Genomic DNA, 22,911 nt, shown 5'->3' on the forward strand with positions numbered 1-22,911 from the left:
CAGGATAATGTAAACTGAAGGACTTCAGCTCCCCACGTCAGTATTTTGCAGAAGCACGTTCCTGTATCCCATTAGTATGAGGAGTGCTAGCAAAGCAGAGAAGTGCAGTGCATCAGCCCTAACGACGTGTGCAACCTCCGTAACATCAGCAGGAAAAGTAACCTCTCAGAATGATCGAGTTCTGTGCCTGTTAAAGAGATAGCAGAAAAAGCTGCATATTCCAATTGTCACAAATCAGAAGGGTAATTAGTTTTGCCTCTTCACAATTGCATAGCAAGCACTATTTATAACAGTGCTTACTCCCTCTTTTCCAAGAAGTATGTTCATTTTCCTCCTGAGCAAAAGCTTTCTCTTGAAAAGCATTGAAGTATAGCAACTCTGGAGTTCTGAAATCTCAAATAGAAACAACTTCTAGTTTGTCTATCTCTTTAAATGCAATACTATATAAACAGAATTATTCCTCATTCCTTGCATTTAATCTCTTGGCATTCATAGAGGTCCATAGGTGATGTTATGATTTTCTTTTCTTCTCTACAGATTGCAGTCACTGTCCTCTAACAGCTTATTACCGCTCATGCATCTCAAACCACATCTTTCTCCTGTCAATTTCTTGATTTTTGACAATGCTGAAGAAAATATAAGCTGACAAGAGTATAATTAATTCATAACTTCAGGACTGACAATTTCTTTTCTGATTTTTTTTTTTTTTAGTATTTTTGAGCTTTGTTTTCAAACCTCTTGCAACGAATAAGTATCTGGCAGAGTACTGGGACATGTGCTGTGTTGTGTCTGTCTCAGTATTTAAAAGAAAGAATGGCAAAGTACAAGAACTAAAAAGACTGGAATATACAAACTGTATTTCAAGAACTTCAAACGCTTTTGTCATTATGCACAAGTGCACATATACACACACACAGCATTCTGCTGGCATTAATTATCTTCAAAATAACCTTAAGCCTGCAAGAGCACACCTAACCAATGTGCATTGGATCATCAGGTGACACAAGCTGAAACCAAAGCACTGAGCAGATTTTTCTTGATGGAAAGAAAACGCTGAAATTTGGATCTAAGGCATTTCCCCCCGATGACACACTGCGATGCAGTATCATCTCCACAGCCCAGAAGCTTCCTAGGCTACTTGTCTCAGATTTCTTTTTCAACACTGTTTAACAGATTACAAATTTACAGGTGCAGTTGTAGGTACATACTTAAATAAAATAGTGCCGACTCTTTATTGTTTGGAAAATATACATACTCACCTATAGAATATTTTTTCACTACACCTGGTACTTCTAAAACGTTTGTAGAATTATTTCTACATCATATATTTCCAAATCATTTTTTATTTTATGCTTTGTTACCTTAATGTTCCTATATCTGTGAATATCATCACAGAAAATTACTCAGCAGCAACACAGCAAATGATGAATTGTATACGTCATAAACATACTATATATACGTGCACAATAACACTTGTTTAAAATAAGTAACCTAATGAGTAATCTGCATTAGGTGATGAATGGCACATTATATGTGAGTACTACATACCAAGCACAGCTGCTGTACATTGCATTGTTTCAGCTGATTGAAACCAAATTAACGCAGGTTGAGGTAAATCAGTAAATTCAATCTTCTCATGATCATTAAGGGTACTCAGCTACAGTTTGGTACTGAAAAAGCAGCAAGTCCATACCCTCTTTATGTGTCTCCTCATTCAAATGAAAAATAAATACATAGACCTTCAATATTATAGAGCAGCACACCTTGCAGATTTGTGCAAGGTGAAGTTCTCAAAACATTGCTTCTGGATTGTGAATGCTTGACACAGCATTTCTCAGCTGCACCTGGAGGATATTGAGCTAATATCACTTCATGACTTCACTGATCAACATTTATTGTGATTCAGCTGTGTAAGTCCCAGCTGCATGACAATAAAAGGAGCCATTTGATGTTCACCTAAGCCAACAGTCAATCCAGCTGAGGAACTCCTAACTCTTCTCTATCTTTAGTAAATTGATCATCTTCTCCTTTAAAAAAAAGATTCCAGGGAACAGGCTAGTTGTTCAAAATGCCCTGGAAGATGGAACAGACTGAACTTGTGGTGATCTTGCTTTCTCAGAGCAGACAAACTTGCAGAAGATTCACAGTCAGAAGCGCTACACAGAAACATCAGTATTTCCATGGTTAGGATAAAGCTCTCAAGGTAACCATCCCTGGCCACAGCTGTTATACTGCCAGAACATAATGCAGCCTCTAGAGGGGACCCAAGCTCAGAGACAAGCCGAGCAGCAGGCTGGAAGCACACTTGAAAGAAATCAAGAGAGTCAAAATAATTTCTCTATTCTCTCCATCCCACGCTCACAACTGAATTCTCACTCAGTCAATTTGTCTTCTGGCTTTCTGGCTTCTCCAACCCACTCTTGCTCTCTGGTATTCAGAAGCTGCACACAAGTGCTGCAGTTACCTGCTGTTCTGACCAAGCACTGAAAAATCCGAGAAAGATTTTACAAGTCTGGGTGGTCTAGAGCACAAACAGAAACATGCTTGGGCATCAGGCCTTGTGAACTGCAGCAAGTCTGAGCAGACTATGCTGAGCTTTGGCTCCCCATCACAGGCAAAAAAAGATGCAAGTGAAGAGTTGCAGCTGCTCCTTAATGCCCTGGCTGACAGGTAGGTGACAGTTGACATGCTATTACAAGAACCAAGAAAATACTACTCTCCCCTTCAATGCAGTTCAAACTACACAGCATTAAAGAAAATAAAGGTGCAGTCCAGGAAAAGCCTTTTCAAAACAAGCCAGACTTTTCTTCTGCATCAATTCAAGCTTATTTAAAACAATGTAAAAAAATAAATACCCACAATGCCATGATCTTCTCCCCCAGTTTTATTTGTTGAAGCTCCTTCCATCATGCAATAGGACTGATAATGGATTCTATGCAAGGCTTTCTCTTTTAAAACGTGGTGATTTGAAAAGATAACTGATGGCAGTGGGAGCAGGGAGGACAGGCAAATTTTATGTTATGAAATAATCAATATTATTTGGCGCTGCCAGTCACTGTCTGAGCAAAGATAACAGGAAAGTTTCTTTGTTAAACACACTCTGATTTTTGCCAATTTGAAAGTGGTACTGCAGGCCAAAAATTAACAAAGCTGGTTTGGGGCAGGGAATAGATCACTAATAGCCACTTAGACACCACACAGAGTGCAGCTCTGACCCTACCCTTGCACAGGGGACACCTCTCTGCTTTTGACAGTCTGCTGACTCTCCTCAAGTCCCCTTCCTTCATGACTTAATGTCGAGCTGTTCTGAGCTACATCAGATACTTGCCCACATACAGGTTGATGTCAGCAAAGAAGATGCTGTCTGTGTGGAAAGAAGGGAAGCTTCTCAGAGCATCCCAGCAGCAGGGTATCAAACACAGCATTCTGTTCAGGTTCTTTATGCTTCTGAGTGCCAAGCTGTCACTCACTGCCACAACAAGCAAATATAATCCAGGAAAGGCCCAACACAGAGATGGAAAAAGGAGTTGGCTCTCTTAAAAGTGACTCTCCTTGAAAATTAAAGGTTAATGACAGCTCAATCACCAAGGGTACGTGGTGTATGCAGGGATCTTATGCCACCTCCAGGATCTCATCTACTGAGTGACCTCTTGCTTTTCAGCTACAATTGTATTACAGCAGAAGTGCTCAGATAATGCTTCAGGTAACAGGTGGTTAAAAAGAAAGAAAAATAAAACCAGAACAGGTGTATAGCAAAAGAGCCATCGAAATACTGGCATTGAGAAAGAACATGGAAGACTGTTCAATTTATGCACTCAACAGATACTGACTGGTGCCATCTGAATGCTCACATGAACAGATGTTAATTGTCTTAAAGTCCTTCCCAAACAACCCATTCCCCAAAACTAATAGAGAGCATGTCTGAATGAAGAAAAAAGCTTAAGAATCTGACAAACTGCAGCTCAGGGAGCTACTGAAAAAAGACATTCAAGGGATAGTTCCTGCATGAGGCCAGGCTGCAAGAGCTGGGTCTGTTCAGCCTGCGAGCAGCCTGCCAGTACCTAAAGGGGGAAGAAAGAAGGAAGTGAACAGACTATTTAGGAGTGTGTGTTGTGATGGGACAGAAGGAAATAGTTTCAAAGTAGAAGAAGAAAGATTTAGATTAGACATAAAGAAGAAGCTTTTTATAAGGGTAATGAAGCAGGGGGACAGGTTGCTCAGAGACGTGGTGCAATCCCCATCCCTGGTGTCATTCAAGGTTGGGCTGAGCTATGCTCTGTGCTCCCTGATCTAGATGTAGGCATTCCTGTTCATTGCAGGAGGACGGAACAACAAAAAGAGACAATAACACCTTCTACTAGGACAGATACATGCTTATAAATACATTCAGGAAGATTTAGTTTAGAAAGCAATATAGAAAATAGCTCAGCCTTTCCAAAGTCTACCAATGTCTTGAAAAGAACACCACTTCTGAAGAGAGTTTGCTCCCTCAGCTGCTAGCCCTGAGGATCAGGATAAGGAGGGGTGGACCCCAGGTCCATCCTTTTTCATCCCTCAGGTGCACTGCTTGCACTTGAGCTCCTTGTGTTAGCCATGCTCTTTCACCTGGTGTTCAACCATGGTTCAGGCTGTGACCTAGCAATTCCCATATAAGAGGAGATGGAAGATGGACTAGATGACCTTTAAAGGTCTCTTGCAACTCAAATGATTCTGTGATTCCATAAAAGCCACTATTAGCACAAGAACAACTGCATGGAGCCAGATATAATGCAGTACTAGAAAAAGTAGTGGGGGGAGTAATCTATTGCCATTTTCCAAACTTAAAGAAAACTTATGAACCCTCAGTCATTTGTAAAAGCGATAGAGAAACATGTTCCCATGATGGCAGGCTTTAAATTAATGTATTCGCAGTATATCACCTCTATCCTGAGGCTATTCAGACACAGCACAGAAGGTAGACAAAATGCCCAGTGTAGTCAGTGTTCAGAAACCAGCCAGTCATGCAAGTATGGGTGCTATTTCATAATGTCTTCAAATCAATTCAAGAGGAACAGCACCAACGAAAAAAAATAATGCTGCAAAGCTGATTATTGCTGGCTGCTGCTGGCTCTGACAAGTCAGGTGGGAGACAGTGTTTGCTTTTAATTGAATACTCTGAGCAAGGAGATTGAAATATTCTTATATTCAGAAAGTGCCACTAATCAAACACCACCTGCTGTTCTCACATTGTGTTCACATGTGTGCTAAGCAAGCACAATGGCTGTCACTTTGAATTACTGAGTTTGAACATCTTCATACACGAAATACCGAACAAGGAAAAGTGGTGTCAGATCCCTGTTTCATCAGCCACCAGCCTGATACTTCAGTATTTACTCCAAACTCTGCATCTTCGTGCTTCCTCATCTGTTGTATGTACAATGCAAACGTTTCTATCCTTTCTGCCTTTTGTATACATGTACACAATTTCTGAAGCATCCAGATCACTGAGACACACATTTCAAAGACACTTGATTATTTTCTGAACTTTTCCTGATTCCTATGTCTCTAGCCCAAAGACAAAGCCTGATCATTTCTAGCAGTTAAATTCACTGTTCCTTGGATGCTGAGATATGTACAATCACAGACACAGACCGTGACCATTGAAGCTCATGTTCTGTCAAACTCAGATCTAAATAACATCTTTTCCTTTCCTGTCCAGCACATTTCCCCTTTTTTTTGTGTGTGTGTGTTAACAGAAAACTGTGCTTCACTAGCCAGCCTCCAGTTTCTGTGGAACAAAGACTGAAGTTTTACTTTTTTATTTAAAGACAGTCAGCAGGGAGCAAGAAAAACATCCCCTAACAAGGAAAGTCATCTCTTGGTGCTCACAAATGGATTTACTTTATTTTTCAGAAGAAGAGAGCAATGTCAGACAAGTCAATGTCAGTATTAGACAAGAACTACCTCCTGTTGGTTAAGCACATCTTAAACACCTTGAAAGGAGATGTGAAACACAGTTGACAACACCCTTCTCTCAATGCTCATCCGGCAACTTCTATAGCAGGTGTCAAGTAGCCTCTAGTTCTTATATTCTGCACGTCTATATTTCATACTCTTTCTGAGAACAAAGCTGTAAGTATGGGCTCCTCTTTTCACTAAAAGCAGGAGCCTGCTTCCCTCCCACTCGAACACTAGCACCTGCCTCTGGAAATCAGCAGCACCTTCTCAAACTGAGGATCTATCATGCTGAGATCAGGGTCTACACTGAAGTTAATGAGTCTGAGAGACAGCCATCACATGGAACAAAGCAGGTGGAAAACTTCTCTTCTGCAGTTCTGGGAAAATCCATCGCCAGCTCCATATTTCACACCTGAGATTTATGTGCACAAAAAGCCAGTCTCTTGGTACCAGAACAAACCCTTTGTACCTGATGGAAGCTTAAAATTCAAATCATGTACTTTCATGCCACCTTCTATTTCTAGTTATAGATTAAACAGAACTGCAGGATATGGAGAACACAAACCAATACTACAGAAAAGCAGTATCAGGTCAAGACACATGCTTTGAAGAAAATACTTGGGAAATGAGAATTAATGTCCACAGCAAGCCTACCTCAGGAATGGCAGATTTCAGCTAAATTTTTTAGTACAAAAAATATGCCAGTGAAATAATCTTCAGGCCTTTATTGAGCAGAACTAACCTAGCTGTACTCCAGTGAGTCCCCACAGTGCACTGACCAGCCATGAAGCTGACAAACTTTATTACAAAAGCTACGCTTATCCAGAGGGATCTGGCATCTTTTCAAAGGCTGCTCGAATTTAAATCTAAGGAAAAAGTCTTTTACAGTCAAGATGGTGAGGCACTGCAGCAGGTTGCCCAGGAGGTGGTGGATGTCCCATCCCTGTAGGCACTCAAGGCCATTTTGGATGGGGCCCTGGGCAGCCTGAGCTGGGCAGTGGCTGCCCTGCCCATGGCATAGGGTTGGAACTGACTGGGCTTCGAGGCTCAGACCATTCTGTGACTCTGTGATGTGGTCACTGTGGGAAGCTTGTCTCTCACTGCCTGGCAGAGCCAGACGGAGTACTTTGGCAAAGCTGCAGATGTGTATAAGGAAAAGTGTATACATAACTGAGAGGAGAAAGTAAGTCACAGCTTACATCTGTAGGCCATGTAAGCACAAGTACACAGCCTCTTCTACCCTACAGAGAACAGCAGCATGCTGATGTATGACAGTGTCTCCACTGTACTCTAAAGGTGAATGAAGTATTTTAGAAGGTATGGAGACTGAACATTTTCCATAAATCAGGAACTGATTAGAAAATGTAAAATTAGTATCTAAGTATTTCTCAAGTACTTCTGTTTGCTTTTCCTAATCTCAGAACAAACTTTCATGCAGGAGAATGGAGGGTATTGGCCCCTTGTCCTTTATGACAACTGAAAAAAAGCACCAAAAAGCAATTCTCTTAATTGCCTAATTCTGGTACAAACAGCCAAACCTCACAGCTAAAAGCAGGCAGATGTTGTGCTGAAAGACAGGAGCAAAAGAATCAAGAACAAAACCAGATTACTCTTTTCTCTCTCGCCATTTGTATATCTTGCTGTATGACCAGGAAAACTGAATGAGATTCCAACAGCAGGGCAGTAAGCTTAGCCTCTTACAATAACCTATTTTTTTAATTCTCTTTCCCTTTGCCAGTCCTACAGAGCAAGAAAAGTTAGGATCTTCTTTAAAACACTTTGATCAGCCAACAAACACAGATGTGTCAGAAGAAAGGCAGGAGTGGGAAGAAAGAAGAGGCAGACAAAAAAAAACCAAAACCAACATCTGGGGCTACAGAATACAGTTAAGGTGAAAGCTATATTTACTATTTCATATTTGAAACATTTCAATTCTTTAAAATCATTTAAAACCTTTTGAACTGCCTGTTTCAGAAACGCCAATTAGCTGCAGTCTGATAAAGCAGACCAAAGCCTTTACCTGAACTTTGATTATTTAATGTTGCAGAGCAACAGCAGCTAGTTAATACTTGTGGTTCTTCTTAGCTCCTTTATCCTCTAAATGCTTCTTCTCTTCTCCTACTCCTCAACAATGAATACACTGGCCACAGTTCCCAGTGGCCATATATTCTGTTCTTCACCTTTGCACTTACTTTTCTTTTGCTTCTTTGAAAAGACTGGGCAGGCAGGGGCAAAAAAAGTACTTCTGTGTGGTTAACAACACTATGCAGACCCTTCAGCCCTCCCTTTCAGCACCTACTCCCCACTCTCAGTCCAAGTATCACTGGTCCTGATCTGCTCAGCTTCAAGCTTCTTAACCAAGTAACCTTGGAGGTCTCCCAGAAAGACACGAGAGGAGGCAAGAAAAAGGAATACTGAAGATATAGCCTTGACCTTAAAATGTGTGTAGAAATATGAAAGAATATGTAGGAGCACAGATTCTTACACATCTGTCTACAGTACAAAGACACCAAGGGGAAAGAGCCCTGCTCTTCTAACAAGCCCTCTGCTTAAATGAGAACCAGCCATGACCCTGAATGCAGAATTGAGTGTTAAAACAAGAGCTGCCCCCATGTGCCAGAGGGGAGAATTTCAAAAGAATTTGAGGGGGACTGACATTCTCTATCTCATTCATTCCATCCTCTTTATATGATACATTGTGTTCTGCAACACCTGATTTTGGTCTAGGAAGGGTAGATGATCCTGTCAAGATAAGGAAAATGGGAAAAGGGACACTGAAACAGTACAAGAGTCAGAACTCTTATTTTAGTCCAAAACTACCTCCACCATTTCTCCCCCTACATCCTTCCACCAATTTAGACCTTGCCTCCCTTCTCCAATTGTTTTATATACTTGCTAAATGCCAAGTCTCTCTCTCTTCTCTTCATTTTAATCTGAATACCTAAAGCAACGTAGGTAATCTATGATTTTGGTGTTTTTTTTTTTTTAAAAAAGAGGTTTTAAGGCAAAGAAAAGCACAATGAATCCACAATGCAAATTTCTGAAGAGTAATACAGGTCAATATACCAAGTTTTGAAGATTGAGAACGATCACCAATAACTGGAAAAGCAGAACAAATGCTATACTGAATAACTTCTACCATTTTTATTGTATGTTTTACCAATATTCACATTTCTACACAAAATTTCTCACAAATTTCACATTTCTACAATAATACTCACTCTTCCAAGTTCTTTATCTTCAAGTGCCAGAACCCCAGTGCTTTCTGTAAAGAGTTTTACTTTGACAACAGGCCGAGGATGAGTTGTAGTGAAATCTCCTTGAGTTCCCCATCTACAAAAAATAAAAGGACAGAATTTAAACAGGGCAGAGGAAATGTTTTAGTGATAGGACCATAATCTTTCTAATAGAACACACATTAGTGCACTACTAGACTAGTTTCTTAAGCATCCAGCATTAAATATTTACATGGAATTGGCTCTTCTTTGTAATATGACAAATCACAGTTTTTGTGTATGGCATTTGTCATAAAAAATCAGCTATAAATCTTTTAATCCAAAACTCACCCAAAGAACAGAAACTGTATGTTCACAAGAGAAACCAGCCAAGTAAGTGAGCAACGAAAGTTTTTCTGTTAACTATATTATGTTCAGTACCCTGCATAAGAAAAACTTATTCAGAAAAGTATCAGGTTTTCATTTTCAAACAGAAACCCACCCACAAACATGTCTGATTTTAGGTAAACGGACTATGCAGAAAATAAGAGATTTGAATATAGGAAAACCTGACAGTTCATGTGATGTTGCAGTTTAGTACAGGACTGAAGGAAAAAAAAATGTAAACACAAAAGCAAACCTTGGAAAACTGTTGGATAAATTGTTATTTATCCGAGCAACTATAACTGCAAGATAATTGCTGCCACAAGGCTTCATAGTTTTGGAGAAGCTTAATTAGGCAGACAAACTTGTAGTTGGGAATCTTATCAGCTGGTTTTACTCTGCTCCGTGCAAGTGGTACAAAAACCAGAAAGATGTATGAATTAGATTGCAATTTCCTCTGACAAAGTAATCAGTTTTCCTACAGAGTTGCAGGGTAATCACTGAATACTGTAATTCTGACTGTTAGTAGGTGCAAACAAAATGCAAAAAGTTCAGCTCCAATCACTCTCCTTTTGTCTCCTAGTACTTAACTTACTGAGATCATCAGAAACTGAAGAAATAAAGAAAACAGGTGAGTGCACAAGTATACTCTATAAAAGTATATAGATCACACAATCTAAAATCTTACAGACACCATTTACAAAAAACCAATATTTTATTTTCAAGGATGATTTACACGGACTCATGGACTCTCCACTCCTGAAAAATGAACGTACATTAATAAACCTCCATGGAAGAGATCTAAAAGATAGAAGAAACTTTCAACTAACATAAGTTACAAATCCCAAGAAAAAATCTAGAAAGTAATGTGTAACAGAAACAAAAAATTCTTATTGAAAGTGTCAAGTCAAATCAAGTCCGACAGGTGGTTGAACAACAAAGGTGAGGTCCACTGAAAATTAACTGAGTATCTCACTCTGTTCTGTCTTCCTTGCTTTGCCTGGACTAGATAGATATTTGCTCTCTGTGTTCATAGTGGACAGAGCCTTACTCTCAGCCAACGTGCTAATTGAAAAATTGAAACAGGGATTCTGAAAAGAAATTACCTTCCTCAGAGAAAGAAAACTCGTTTTGTGATCTGACGATAGATGTTGTACTGGCAGGTCAGGTAATGCCTAGCGCTGCTGCTCGTCCCCGAGGCAGTCCCAGGGTTAGGTTTTATCGCAATACAGAAGTGAGATTTCCAAGGAGAAAGCACCCTCACATAAGATGTGTCTCCCCCAAGATACCAGCATCCAGAAACAATACCCCCTTGCAATCTCAGACACCATCTAAGCATGTTGTTGCTGTACGGGCACCAAGGTATATTTGCCCCTGAACTCCCTGGACTGCCCACACTACCATGGACAGGACCATCCAAATGACAAATCTTTTCCTACTTTTCCTATTAGAACCCAACAAATAAACATAAAAAAAAAAAAAAAAAACCTACAAAAAAAAACCTACAAAAACAAAAACCAAAAAACAAAAACGCCACACAAGAACTTCTCTACAAAGATCTAGTGCTAGTATTAAATAACAGATGGAAGTACACAAATCAGAAGAATCTCACCTTTAATGTCAGATACAATCACTGTCCCTGACTGACATCTTTCTCCACACCTTTTTCCATCTACAGCAGGGAATGAAAATCCTTGGCTGAAAATCAGTGGTTTGGATCAATTCATAAAGCTTAGTGTTCATGGTGAAAATATTCCACGCACTAATCCTATGCTCCTTGCTGCTCAGGACTTCAGCTAAGTCTCACAGCCTCTTATGTCCATGCCTTTGAAGTGAATTGCCCAGTGAAACAGATGGTCACAGTTTTCTACCTCTTAGACTTCAGCAGCTTGCCTCAAGAAACAGCATTTAAGCAATCATGCACTGTTGGAAAGGGCAAACCCAAGATTGTATTCTTTAGCCTTATGGCTAAAGTACTTTCCTTTCTACTTTAGTTTTCAACTGCCAATATCAAAGCAAACATATACAAAGCTCACAGATCATCTCCCTTATGATTGCCTGTGGATTACTACTACCCAACCCTTGTTTCCTTGGAGCTTTGCATAGGTGTCTTCCTTCATACTGTTAGAAATCAGATGTTGAAAGAAAGAACCCCCATTAGAAGTGATAACGTATTCATTTTACTCTGATGCAAGGGTATAAGAGATTCAATAGTCCAAACAAACAGGGCTTGTCAATACAACTGATAATTGATTTACTCTGGTACTGTAGAATTCTGTCAGTTTTTCCATACTTTTGGCTATTTATTCCACAACTTCGTACTTGTAAAGAAGCTGTTAAATTTAATTGTGAAAAATAGGCTAGGAGGATACCTAATTGTTCAGGGAATCAAGATCCAAACAGTAATTAGTAGATGCAAATCCTGATCACCATTACTAAGGTTCTTATTTCAATTTATAGATTCTATGTGCTAATATCATTACACCCACTGGGTTTCTCAAAAGATTAACATTTTTTCTTCCAAAACACATTTGTCTTCTGTTAAATGCATTTATTAACAATGACTGAAATGTTAACATTTCCTGCTCTCACTTCTGCTTCATTTCATTGGAGTTGCTGTCATGGAACATTTCCTTTAAAAGCTCAGTTGCTCAGTATAAGCAGGCAAATATATAATTTTTCTTTTAATGTAGGGGTAACACCCTGATATTTTCCTTAAGAAAGACATCGTGATATTTGTAAGACTGAATAATTTCAGCTGTTTAACTGAATAACTTTAACTTTTTTTTTAATAAATAAGAGCCAGAAATGTGTCCTGTGGAATTTGAGCACAGGATGAAGAAGAAATACTTTTTATGTATTTTAATTTTCATTGCAACAGCTGCAAAACATTTGCTGTAAGGAAGCAAATTCTACAACTGACCTACACTTTTCATACAAAGAAGAAGGTGAGCCTGAAGGGTCCAACTTGGCTTTCTGCAAGAACAAAACATGGAAATCAAATGCGCCATTCTGATCTCACTTGAGACAAATTCTCTTGCAGAATATTTATTTCAGGTTTGCCCTATTATGCAGACACTGAACTGTGAGAGAAAGAGCAAAAAAACAAGAACAGGCTTTTACTACCAAATGTCAATAAATACTGATAGCAGCACATCAGCCAGATGTGCTTTACAGATTCAGAGAAGCTGACAAGTTATGAATGCTTGTCCAATGATTTTTGCAGACATGAACTACTTGTGGGCTCAGTGTGACTACACAGGAAGCTCAAAACTCTTCTCAAAACTGCAAAAGCATGAATCTCATTCACTATTCATATTCATTTGAAACCATTCCCATTATTGTCTTTTTTTTTTTTTTAAATCTTGCTAGAAAAGTATCCAGAAGATGCAGCAAGTTTCACACTAAGTGCTGCAATGTCTCCCACTGCATTGCCGGCTGTGTCACACGAAAAATACCAATCAACTGAAGGGCTAAAAAAAGTCTCCAGGCTCAGGTTTGGCTATATTATTTTCCTTTGTATTCATCACTTGTCTGGTTTCACTTTCTTATTCTCTTTACTGCAGAGAATGGAATTATTTGATGTTTCATCATCTTTAAGCATGTCACATTTTTTTCATCACTGGTGTCAGAGGTGCAGGGCACAGATAACATAATTGGTGACAGAGCCAAAGTTCATTTCCCTTCACTGCAAAAGTACCCTGGAGAAACCCACTGCCAACAAGGAGCTGATGTTTGTATCAGGTGAAGATACATCATCGTGTCACAGAACCCAGTCTAAGGAAATTTATCTTTCTACTTCATTTCAGAGCACATTCTGTACCCTGGAAACAGCAACAATTTTCTCTCTAAGTTTTTCAATTCTAATCTGTTAGTCAGAACTTTTCTTTATGAGACCTTAAATCTCCAGTCTTACATTGGAATGAATATTATAAAATGTATTATTCTAAGCAAACATCCAGAAACTTTGTTTTTGCAAACGTGGAGCATTTTCTCTCCAGCAAAATATCAAGTCTAAAGAATTTTGCACCATCAGGATCTGACTTTCCTCAACAACTGCTGAGAAATTCCTCAGCATTAATGAAACTAAAAGGAGAATATTGGTCTCTCCCTCATGACTCCTTCTCAGCTTTGATTCACTGTTTAAATATACTGCATAAATCTACCTTGAAAGATTTGATCATCCTTCATTATATCACTTTGTGAGGTTTCCTTGAAGAGTTTTCTCATTCCCTGTCTGCAGTGGGGACGTGCTACTAAGTTGGAATACACAAGAAACAAGACAGCCCACCAGAGCCAGTCTGTGAGCAGCACAGTGCTCCTCAGGGCAAGGAATACTTGGCACTACTTATCTGGGCTCATCTCGAAGCTAGTCTGGAAATACCATGTCCAGGTCTTCCTAACATGCCCACGTCTCACTTTTTTCCACGATCTGTACTGACTTGGTTGCTTCTCTATTGGTGGGAAAGGCTAGAGAAATAGGTAACCACAATCTTTAGGTTAGAAAATGTACTTCAGAGTACAAGAGGTGGGCTGAAAGGTCTGGAAAGAGAACAGTGGGACAGAGACTCCAGCACCTCCCTGCCACATCTGGCAGCACTGATCTTTACATCTACACATCATATATCCAGGCCGGACAAACTTTGTTCTGTTAGAAAGTATTAAAAATAATATTTAAAAAAATGAGTGATATTCTGTTATTCAAGTGAACACGGAGTTCATGAAGTGCTGTACATTATCAGCTACCACTGCATACACAACTGCATCTTTAACTGCACATACAACTGCAGAGAGAGAGAGTAAACGCGAGAGTAAGCCAGCAGCTGTGCCAGCAGTACAAGATACCCCAAATATTGTACACACTTCATTTTCTCTTAGCACAGATACACCTACCTGCTTGGCAGTGACTGATGCCAGGATGCTACAATAGAAATCACAGCTTTAACAGCTGTCTCATGTAACTCACTGGCATGTTTATTTCTCTTTTGCACATCTTAGAATATAATACGAACATTCCACTTTCTCCCTTTCATGGAATATATTGAAAAGAACTTTGAAATATGGCACAAATGACAGAATCTTACTATAAAGCACCAACGATTTAATGCAGTAATGAATTTTTCTTATATGCAACATAATTATTTTATTGTTTATTTCTGTATATGTTCTCCCTTACATCAGTGGGATTTGGAGTTCATATTGGAAATCACAAGGAGAAGAGTTTGTCTATTTTTACCACTCTATAAGCTTATGACACTGTTCAGATTGTAAATATTCTTCTTGGAAAAAAAACAATCTACTTTTTATTATTTCTCTACTTGAAAACCACTCATTTATTTTGATAAAAGTGCAAAGAGAATAATGTCCAGCACCAGAGCTGTTAAATTGCAGCCGAAAGGCAATAAATTAAGCAGGTTCTAAACAAATCATAATGTCCTTTTAAAGTACAGGCACAAACAAAACTTGTGCTTAGGAAATTAAACCACAGGCTTTGTCAAGTATCTCAGATATTCATAACTAATCTCCTCTAATCTTTTACATGCCTTGTGTGCTCTTCCCTGTATTGTTGTGATGACACAATTTTACAGAGAAATCTGATTGCGAACTACAGATTCATTGTTTTACACTGCCCACTACAGAAACAGTGACACATTCCTTAAATACTCCTGTCAGTTAGTAAAGGGGTATTAATATTGCAGTGCTGCAATGGCTTGAACTCTGAGTTTCACATCAAAACCTTCCTAAAACTACAAAATATTGATATAAGAAACATTAATTGTTCTAGAGAGATGCACTGCAGAAAGAAGAAGAAACTCAGAACAATGAGACACTTAGTTCCAAGGATGGAAAGTCATATCATTGCCTAAGTATCATCTTTGATTTCACCTAAACAAGACTTACACTTAAGTTCCTTTGTTTTTATTTGTTTTTCTTTAAAAAACAAAAGAAAACAAAAACTCCACGTTTGAGGTATTTCTATGCATGTGCCTACACCAGAAAAATAGTCCAACTTTAACACGTCTAGTACGTAAGTCCAACCTTTACCATCCTAACCCCACAGTAGACGGACCTTTCCTGTTCCCTGTAGTAGCAACTGCTAGTCTTTCTAAAACCAGAAATAACATGTTTTCTCCTTCATCATCATCCCCCCAGCAGCAGCCACCATGTCCAAAATTCACCTTCTGGTATCCATGTGGTCACATAAGGTGGGTGATGTTGCTATCAACATTTAGACCATGTATGTGTAGCAGGAGAGAACAATCATAGCTGTGAGACCATTGCCTCCCAAGGAGCAGCTAAAATCCCCTTCCTCTGCTGTGACAGAGATTCATGAAAAGCTTTGACAACCTTTTCCCAGAGATGTGCAGTTGTAATCTGCAGTACTTCAGTTGTATTTCTCTGCTTTTCAACCTTTTATCTCTCCATCCCGGGAACTATTAAGTGAGCGCTCAGGCTTTCAGAAACCCAGACCAAGACATCTATTCACCACTTTCCATAGAGAAAAGTTGAGTATATAAAATCCTGTACCTGCACACAATGCTCTAAGAAGTCTGCAATTCAATTCCTGAATGCATTGTCTAGGCACCATCTTGTGCAGCCACTGACAGTCTGAATGGTTTTTATCTAAGAATTCAGCAGCAAAATTAAAGACTTTTAAGCTGATGCTGTTAGAAAAAACTGACAATCCTTCCCAGAGCTCGGCTTTGAAGAACTGAAAGCACCAAATCTGGTCCTCATCTAGGCAAAAGAAAGGATACCTTGTTTTTGTGGTACTGCAAAGCTCTTCTAGATAATCAGAGCAATGTGAATAAGAAAGACAATAATCTTATCATCTGGGATGCTTGCTTTTGGTAAAAATAATAACTGTTTGAAATAAGGGAATTAACAGGGCTCAAAATTACTAACAATTTATCAGAGACCTAATAACAAGTTAGACACAATCCCATATTTCTTTTTAAACAGAGAATATTAATAGTATCTGAAAAAAATTAATTTGCAAAAAGTAAAATGACAACACTGTCATAATTTTCATTTGAAGTAGGAAAGTTTCCAATAGATAACGGAAAAGAAAAACAGAGAGGACCTCTATAAATGACAAGCAACAAGGTACATAGGTTACTCTGAAAGTAATGCCTCCTATTTATTCCTATGGAAACTAGAACAGAAACAAAGAGTGCAACAACACCATTTGATGGAGCAAATTCTCCATTACAAAACATTGTTTTTCAACATAGTCACCACTGTGGTAGCTATGCATTTTCACCACCAACGAAAAGGACCCTGTGTGCTGTGCTAGTTAAAAATCTCATCAATAAATGTGGCCCACAGTTTCACAGCTTGCCACATGTTGTCACATGTTGCCACTCCATGGACTGCCATTTTAACTCCCACTGATAGTGGTGACATCACGTCTCATTGGTAATAATGCAGTCCAGGAAACTGTCACCTTCAGCTTCATATTGGTTCAATGGGTTCAGACAAACTTGCATACGATATTTTTTCTCCTCTGTGAGTATTTGTGGGATCCACCTCGCATATACTTTGCAATATTCCAACTCTGCCACCATTGTTTCCAATGCATTGAAGCTGATATTCCACTCCACACACAGCTCCCTGGTTATAATCTGTCAATTTGTGCGGATGAACTGATCAAGATCATCTTCATGTCATGCTATGACAGCTGTACGTGGCCACCCAGAACACAGCTCATCTTTCACGCTGCTGTCACAACTGCTGCAACACACCACCCACCACTTCACTGTGCTATATCTGCTGCTTGGTCTCCAGCAACACTCAACAAGCATTGATGAATGACAATGAGTGCCATTTTTGCCACATGGAGGAATTCAATGACACACCTTTGCTTTTTGGGCACTTCCATATCAGGCACCATTTTGTCAGACTGCCCCTCTGCTGCCATCTGTCACATGGCAACAACATGTAATGGAATACTGATGGGAAGGTTCCATCTTTACTGCCATACAACGAACATCTGCCTTTGACATCGTAGGCCAACATCATAAATTAGGAGGCACTAAACTTTCAGAGCAGCCCTCGTAAAAGCGACATTGAAAACATTTTCTACACTGAAAAAATGGAAACAGTACACTCTGACACTATTTACAGAATGCTATTATGGCAAGTATTTTCAAACAAGGATAAAACTATGAGTAAATTATTACACAGTATTGCTTTTCCATCTCACTTTCACTGTAGGCAACCAAGACAAGTCAGGACGGAGATTTTTAAGGGTGTGCAACAAGACTGGCACATTTCTGGGTGCTGGGAACCACTGGTGTATATTTGTGTGAAGAATTAATGAGAGGCACTAACTCCTGTCTCCCACTGAGTTTCAAATCCAGCTAAGGACTGGTGACAGATATAAAAGCAAAACATGCCATTTATGATCTCAAAGTTTCTATATGTATATTTAGTTACGTCTTGAAACAGAATGAAATGGATCCATCACAACACTGTTAGAAGTTGCAAGGCCTATTTTTTAATGTTCTTCAGTACTTGTGTGACACTTTAAAGCTTCCAAACGTTGTATAAATGTCAATGCACTGTCAGCAATTTGATGAAGCAGATAGATATTGTCATCTCAGTCTAAGGATGTGGGAAAGCAAATCACAAAATAGACTGACTTATCTGAGCCTGCACAGTCTATCAGGAAACACCCAGAAATCAAATCAGAAAATTTCAGTATTCCATCTGGCATTGCACCACTTCTCTTTTATTCTGAAGCTCCTTTTTCCCTTTCTGACACCTACTGTTCTCATCAGCTGTCCACATTATTCTGCCTCTGTTTCTGAGCTACTCCTACTCTCAATCTGCTGGCAATGCTTTCAAGCAGGCACATTAACCTGGAGAATCACACTTTATATGCTAAGTAGTTATTCAGAAATTTCAAGATCTATAAATTTTCTTTCTTCATCTGTAACAGTTTACTCCCCACTCAGCAACCTAACAGCTCACCATTAACCCTGCTCAAGCAATAGGCACCAACGGTGCTAGCAATGGCTGCAGCCTGCTCAGGCTGGACTCTGGGAAGACAACACCACAAAAACCAGGGCTTAATTGAGAATGCTCCAAACAAAATACAGCTGATGAGCAGATAGAACTTCGAGTCAATCATATTAATCCATAAATAGGGGTCAGCCCTGAGCCCACTGACTCTCCTGTCCTGCAGTGGGCTACATGCCAGGAAAAGGAACACCTCTCAAGGTCGCTCCTTGAGGCTGAGAAATCCTTACCCATGACAAACCCTTGGTAAGAAAATAACACCAAGCTGAAACTTTGGTAAGTTGCATCTTAGACTGTGCACATAATGCTTTAGACGTAAACCGTTGACCAAGTCTGAAACTAAGACCAAATCCAGCTGCATCCACACTGTTCTGAGGAGTTTAAAAAGCAAGGGAATCTGCTGTGAGCCTCAGGATTCAAGAGGAGAGTCTTCTTGACAATGTTGTGTGACCCCATCCTCCACACAGTAAGTACTGAGTATACCTGGCCACTGAATCTTGTTAAACTACTGACTTACTAACCACTGAGCCTTGCTAATCAGCTAATCAGTCTTATACCAATAAAATCTTTTGCTGCTTCTCTCTTGTGAGTGAAGTGCATCATTCATCTGTGACAACATCTGCTCAGCAGACTTTTCTGTATTCTTAAAGTATTGGGGTGCCTGACATCCTTATGCTCGAGAATCCATGCACATACTAACAGAGTGACAGGAAAGAAGAGCCTGCTTTCACTGGGGTGAAAAACAGTTACAACAATTTGAGATATACAGAGTATTCTTAAACTGAATAGAGATTAAAAGTAAAATCTTCAAGGCTTCTTTTTTCAATATCCTCTTCCTAAACCTTTCTCTTCACCCAAAACAACAAATCGAAACCTAATAAAAAATATCAAATCTGTTCCAGTTTGAACACTGCATCTGGTCAAATACTTAGAAATTATTTCCATCAATATAAGCAAATTTTTGAAAAGTCACTTCAGACAAAGACAGAAGAATGGCATATTCTGCAAATGTAAAAAGGGACATTTTAATAACATCAAAGCTTACAGATATCCTAAGGAACTTTTCTTCCACACAATTACCCAGAACAATTTTCAGTAATTCAGTTTTCCGGAGATGAACAGAATTTGAGGTAAAATGGAAGGTAACGTGTCCTTCCCCTGCCTTTTTTGACACGCATCCATCCTGCTAAGTGATGTGTTGCAAACAGACATAAACTGTCTTTGACCTCACTCTGACCCAGCCAGAGACCATCAGATATGTTAGTTTGATGCTTGGACTGATCCAATGCATTTTTCTTCCAAGCAGCACTTAATTGCCTTTGGCTCAACACCAACTATTCACGGCTAAACACCTTCCAGTTTGAAGCCGGATCACACATCCATACATGCTTTGTTACAGAAACACAGATGCTCTGTCATAGATGCAACGTTAGAGAAAAGCTTATGCCTGCCTGCAAAATATTAATCACATTTGCTGTGGATCAGGTGGGAGTGAGACTAGAAACAAACATATTACGTTCCTTAAGCAGTGACAATACTGCCTTTCTCCAAGCCTTAATTGTTCGAGTGAAGGTGATAACAGCAGGACATGCAGCTTCAAGCCCCGAGGTTTCCAAAATGCACTGAAAAAATAGAACATAAAACTGATCTCAGCCTTGCAAGGCATTTATTACGTTGTAAAAGGATAGAGTCATCCCCAAACAGCCACTGTATTATAGTAGTGATGTTATGCTTCAGTGGAGGTTGACAGTCTGCCAAAACCCTGGATTTTCACAATTTTTCTCAAAAAAAAAAAGAAAAAAAGAAAAAAAGAAAAAGAGAAAAAAGCTCTTAAACCCTTAGATTTAGGGAATATGAGAAAGGGTTTGGGATGAAGAATTTGGGAGATGAAGTAATTTGCCAATTATTTTTTAAAAAAAGGTAAAGACAAACCACTTATGGTATCAAGAAAGAGCTATTTCACAGAACAGCTCAGCAGTGCCACTAGGTGAAGGAACTTAATGTCACTACGTACAGAGAACCCACTGGGAAGAACTGCTGGGAAGCCCCTTTTTCCATTGACTTCTGCTTGGCTGCAGCAGGATGCAGTGCACCAAACCACAGTTTCCAAGAGTTCAAACAAGAGGAGAAATCCTGATCGCTTTCAGTTAGTTATTAACATGCTCAGCACACAGAAGCAGAAGAGCAACCAGGATTTAGCCAGAACAATCAAAAGACTGAAGAGAAGATAAAATATATATGCCCTAGAGGCAGAAGGATTGTGTTTATTGATAACTGTTCAAATAGACTACAAAATAAAGCAAACTTTAATTACGCCCCCCCATGTCCCAGTTTATTCCATACCACACTTGTACCAGATCTGTGAATATTCCCTTCTAACAACAGTGCTTTTCTCACGTCCCACAAGATTACAAGATAATATTTTGGGGGTTAATCACAGAATCACAGCAACATTTAGGCTGGAAGGAACCTCTGGAGGTCACCTAGTTCAAGATAAGCACAAAGCCAGTCAGATCAGGTAGCTCAAATTACTATCCAGTTGAGTTTCGTATATCTTTTAAGGCTAGAAGCCTATAGAAAATTCATATTTCTCTGTAACAAGAGAGGTGAACACCTGCTAGACTGTATAAAATAGTAATCGATACTAGAATGCAGCTTACGCAATTACTTTAGAAATCCCACCTTTTTTTTTTCTTGTGAATATCATACTGATCTTTATATGCGAGCTGATGAGGTATTTCCTTTATTTTAAAGGAGCAAGAAATTGATCAGGCAACAAGAACAGCTGAATAAAACTGTCATGTACATTTTCAGCTGAATCTGTATCCCTTCTGTGAAACACTTCCATCATTAATCCAGAACACAGGCTGGGATAAACGTCTATTTTCCTCTCCTATTTTTTCCTTTGCAGAACCAAGAAAGCATCAGCTAATTTTCTACTGGCAATTTTGTTTCTCCTCCTTGCAGCTAGACTCTGGACAGGCATATACAATACTTGCTTGCGGCACCCAATTTTTTACAAGGTAATTTCTTCCATCTTATTTTGAGAATTGCTCCAATCATGACAATGAAAGAAGAAAGACTTCCTGACATATGCCAAGATGAAAGATGGAATTTATCCTTCAAAGATAAGGAGAATCAGTATGTAATTTACTCCTATCTGGCTTATGAAAGCAGATGAACCTTGTTTCCTTTACCCCTTTCGCTTCCCTAAGATTCCAAAATACTTAGTAAAAGGTGATGCTCAACTTAACCAAGTGTATACTACATTATCCATGTTAACATGATTAGAAATCATGACTCTTATGTGTTAGTCTTTGAAACAATTTTAGTAGGAATACACGGAGGTTCTATTATAGACAGCCTCATTTTCGTAAATGATACATAAAATGCATTTATGTATTAAAGAAGAAAAGTCTGGATGCCAAATATGCTGAATAATTCGACTTTATAATCTTCTGTAAAATCAGCTTGAGATTTCACTGCTATTATCTGCAATTAAAATAAAAAACTTACAGCACTAATAGTCAAAAAAACAGGTGGAATCCATCAAATAAAATACACTGTTTAAGAAGCTGAATTCTAAAGATTATTTATCCTGAGGAGGTGTAATGGAAAGCATGTGAGCAACAAGCTGAGAGCTGAGTTGAGCATGGTTAAATGAGGCACAATGGAACCACAATCTCACTATCCCTCTGTAAAAATCCCACGTGCAAAGATACTCATTTTAACCAAAAAATCACCCAGAAAAAAAACTGGAAAAAAATATTCACATCCTTAGAAGAAAAGGTTGGTTTGCCAGGAAGAGAACATTATGATTACTATCTGATGAGCAAGTGGTTGTGTTTCTGTCCCTCATTTCCTCTTATATTCAGCCCCCAGTTTTATACTCAAGACTCAAAGCAATACAAGGCGGAGACAACTGTTTCATCCTTCTTTTCCTCCAATGCAAAAGCAAAAAGATGAATTACTACAAATACAAACAATATACAGAATGGTTACCGAACACTTAACAGTATAATTAAAGTATTACTGATCAAAATTAATCTTATTTTGGCAGATAAATTAGACACAGATGAATAGTAGATGAAAAAATGCATGCATCCCCTTTTTCCTTAGGTAGTGCTTTATCTGTGTCATGCAACCATGTGGTGATAGTCATAGACAAGATCACCTCTGTGTTTCCCTTAACCAAAAACAAAAATTATAAAGTAGCGGTGACTATGAGGAAGGAATAAAACCATCTGATGTTTGGATGGTGGCTTTTACATCGTATAAATGTCTGTCCTTTTCCCCTTCAGTAACTTCACAAAATCACAGAATGGCAGGGACACCTCCCTCTAGACCAGGT

The 22,911-nt window shown here is 39.0% G+C and overlaps 1 protein-coding gene across 12 annotated transcripts in view; it reads right to left on the reverse strand.

Annotated features, from left to right (window-relative positions):
* The window catches only part of CADPS2 (calcium dependent secretion activator 2), a 304,359-nt gene that overhangs the window by 146,162 nt on the left and 135,286 nt on the right, over positions 1 to 22,911 (reverse strand). For all 12 annotated transcript variants that reach the window (XM_052667761.1, XM_052667760.1, XM_052667754.1 and 9 more), the window contains exon 7: positions 9,159 to 9,270. In XM_052667761.1, coding sequence (XP_052523721.1) covers positions 9,159 to 9,270 — 112 coding nt within the window. The remainder of the gene's footprint in view (positions 1 to 9,158; positions 9,271 to 22,911) is intronic.

This window comes from Tympanuchus pallidicinctus, unplaced genomic scaffold (assembly GCF_026119805.1).
Source record: "Tympanuchus pallidicinctus isolate F22 unplaced genomic scaffold, pur_lepc_1.0 scaffold8, whole genome shotgun sequence".
Classification (NCBI taxonomy): domain Eukaryota; kingdom Metazoa; phylum Chordata; class Aves; order Galliformes; family Phasianidae; genus Tympanuchus; species Tympanuchus pallidicinctus.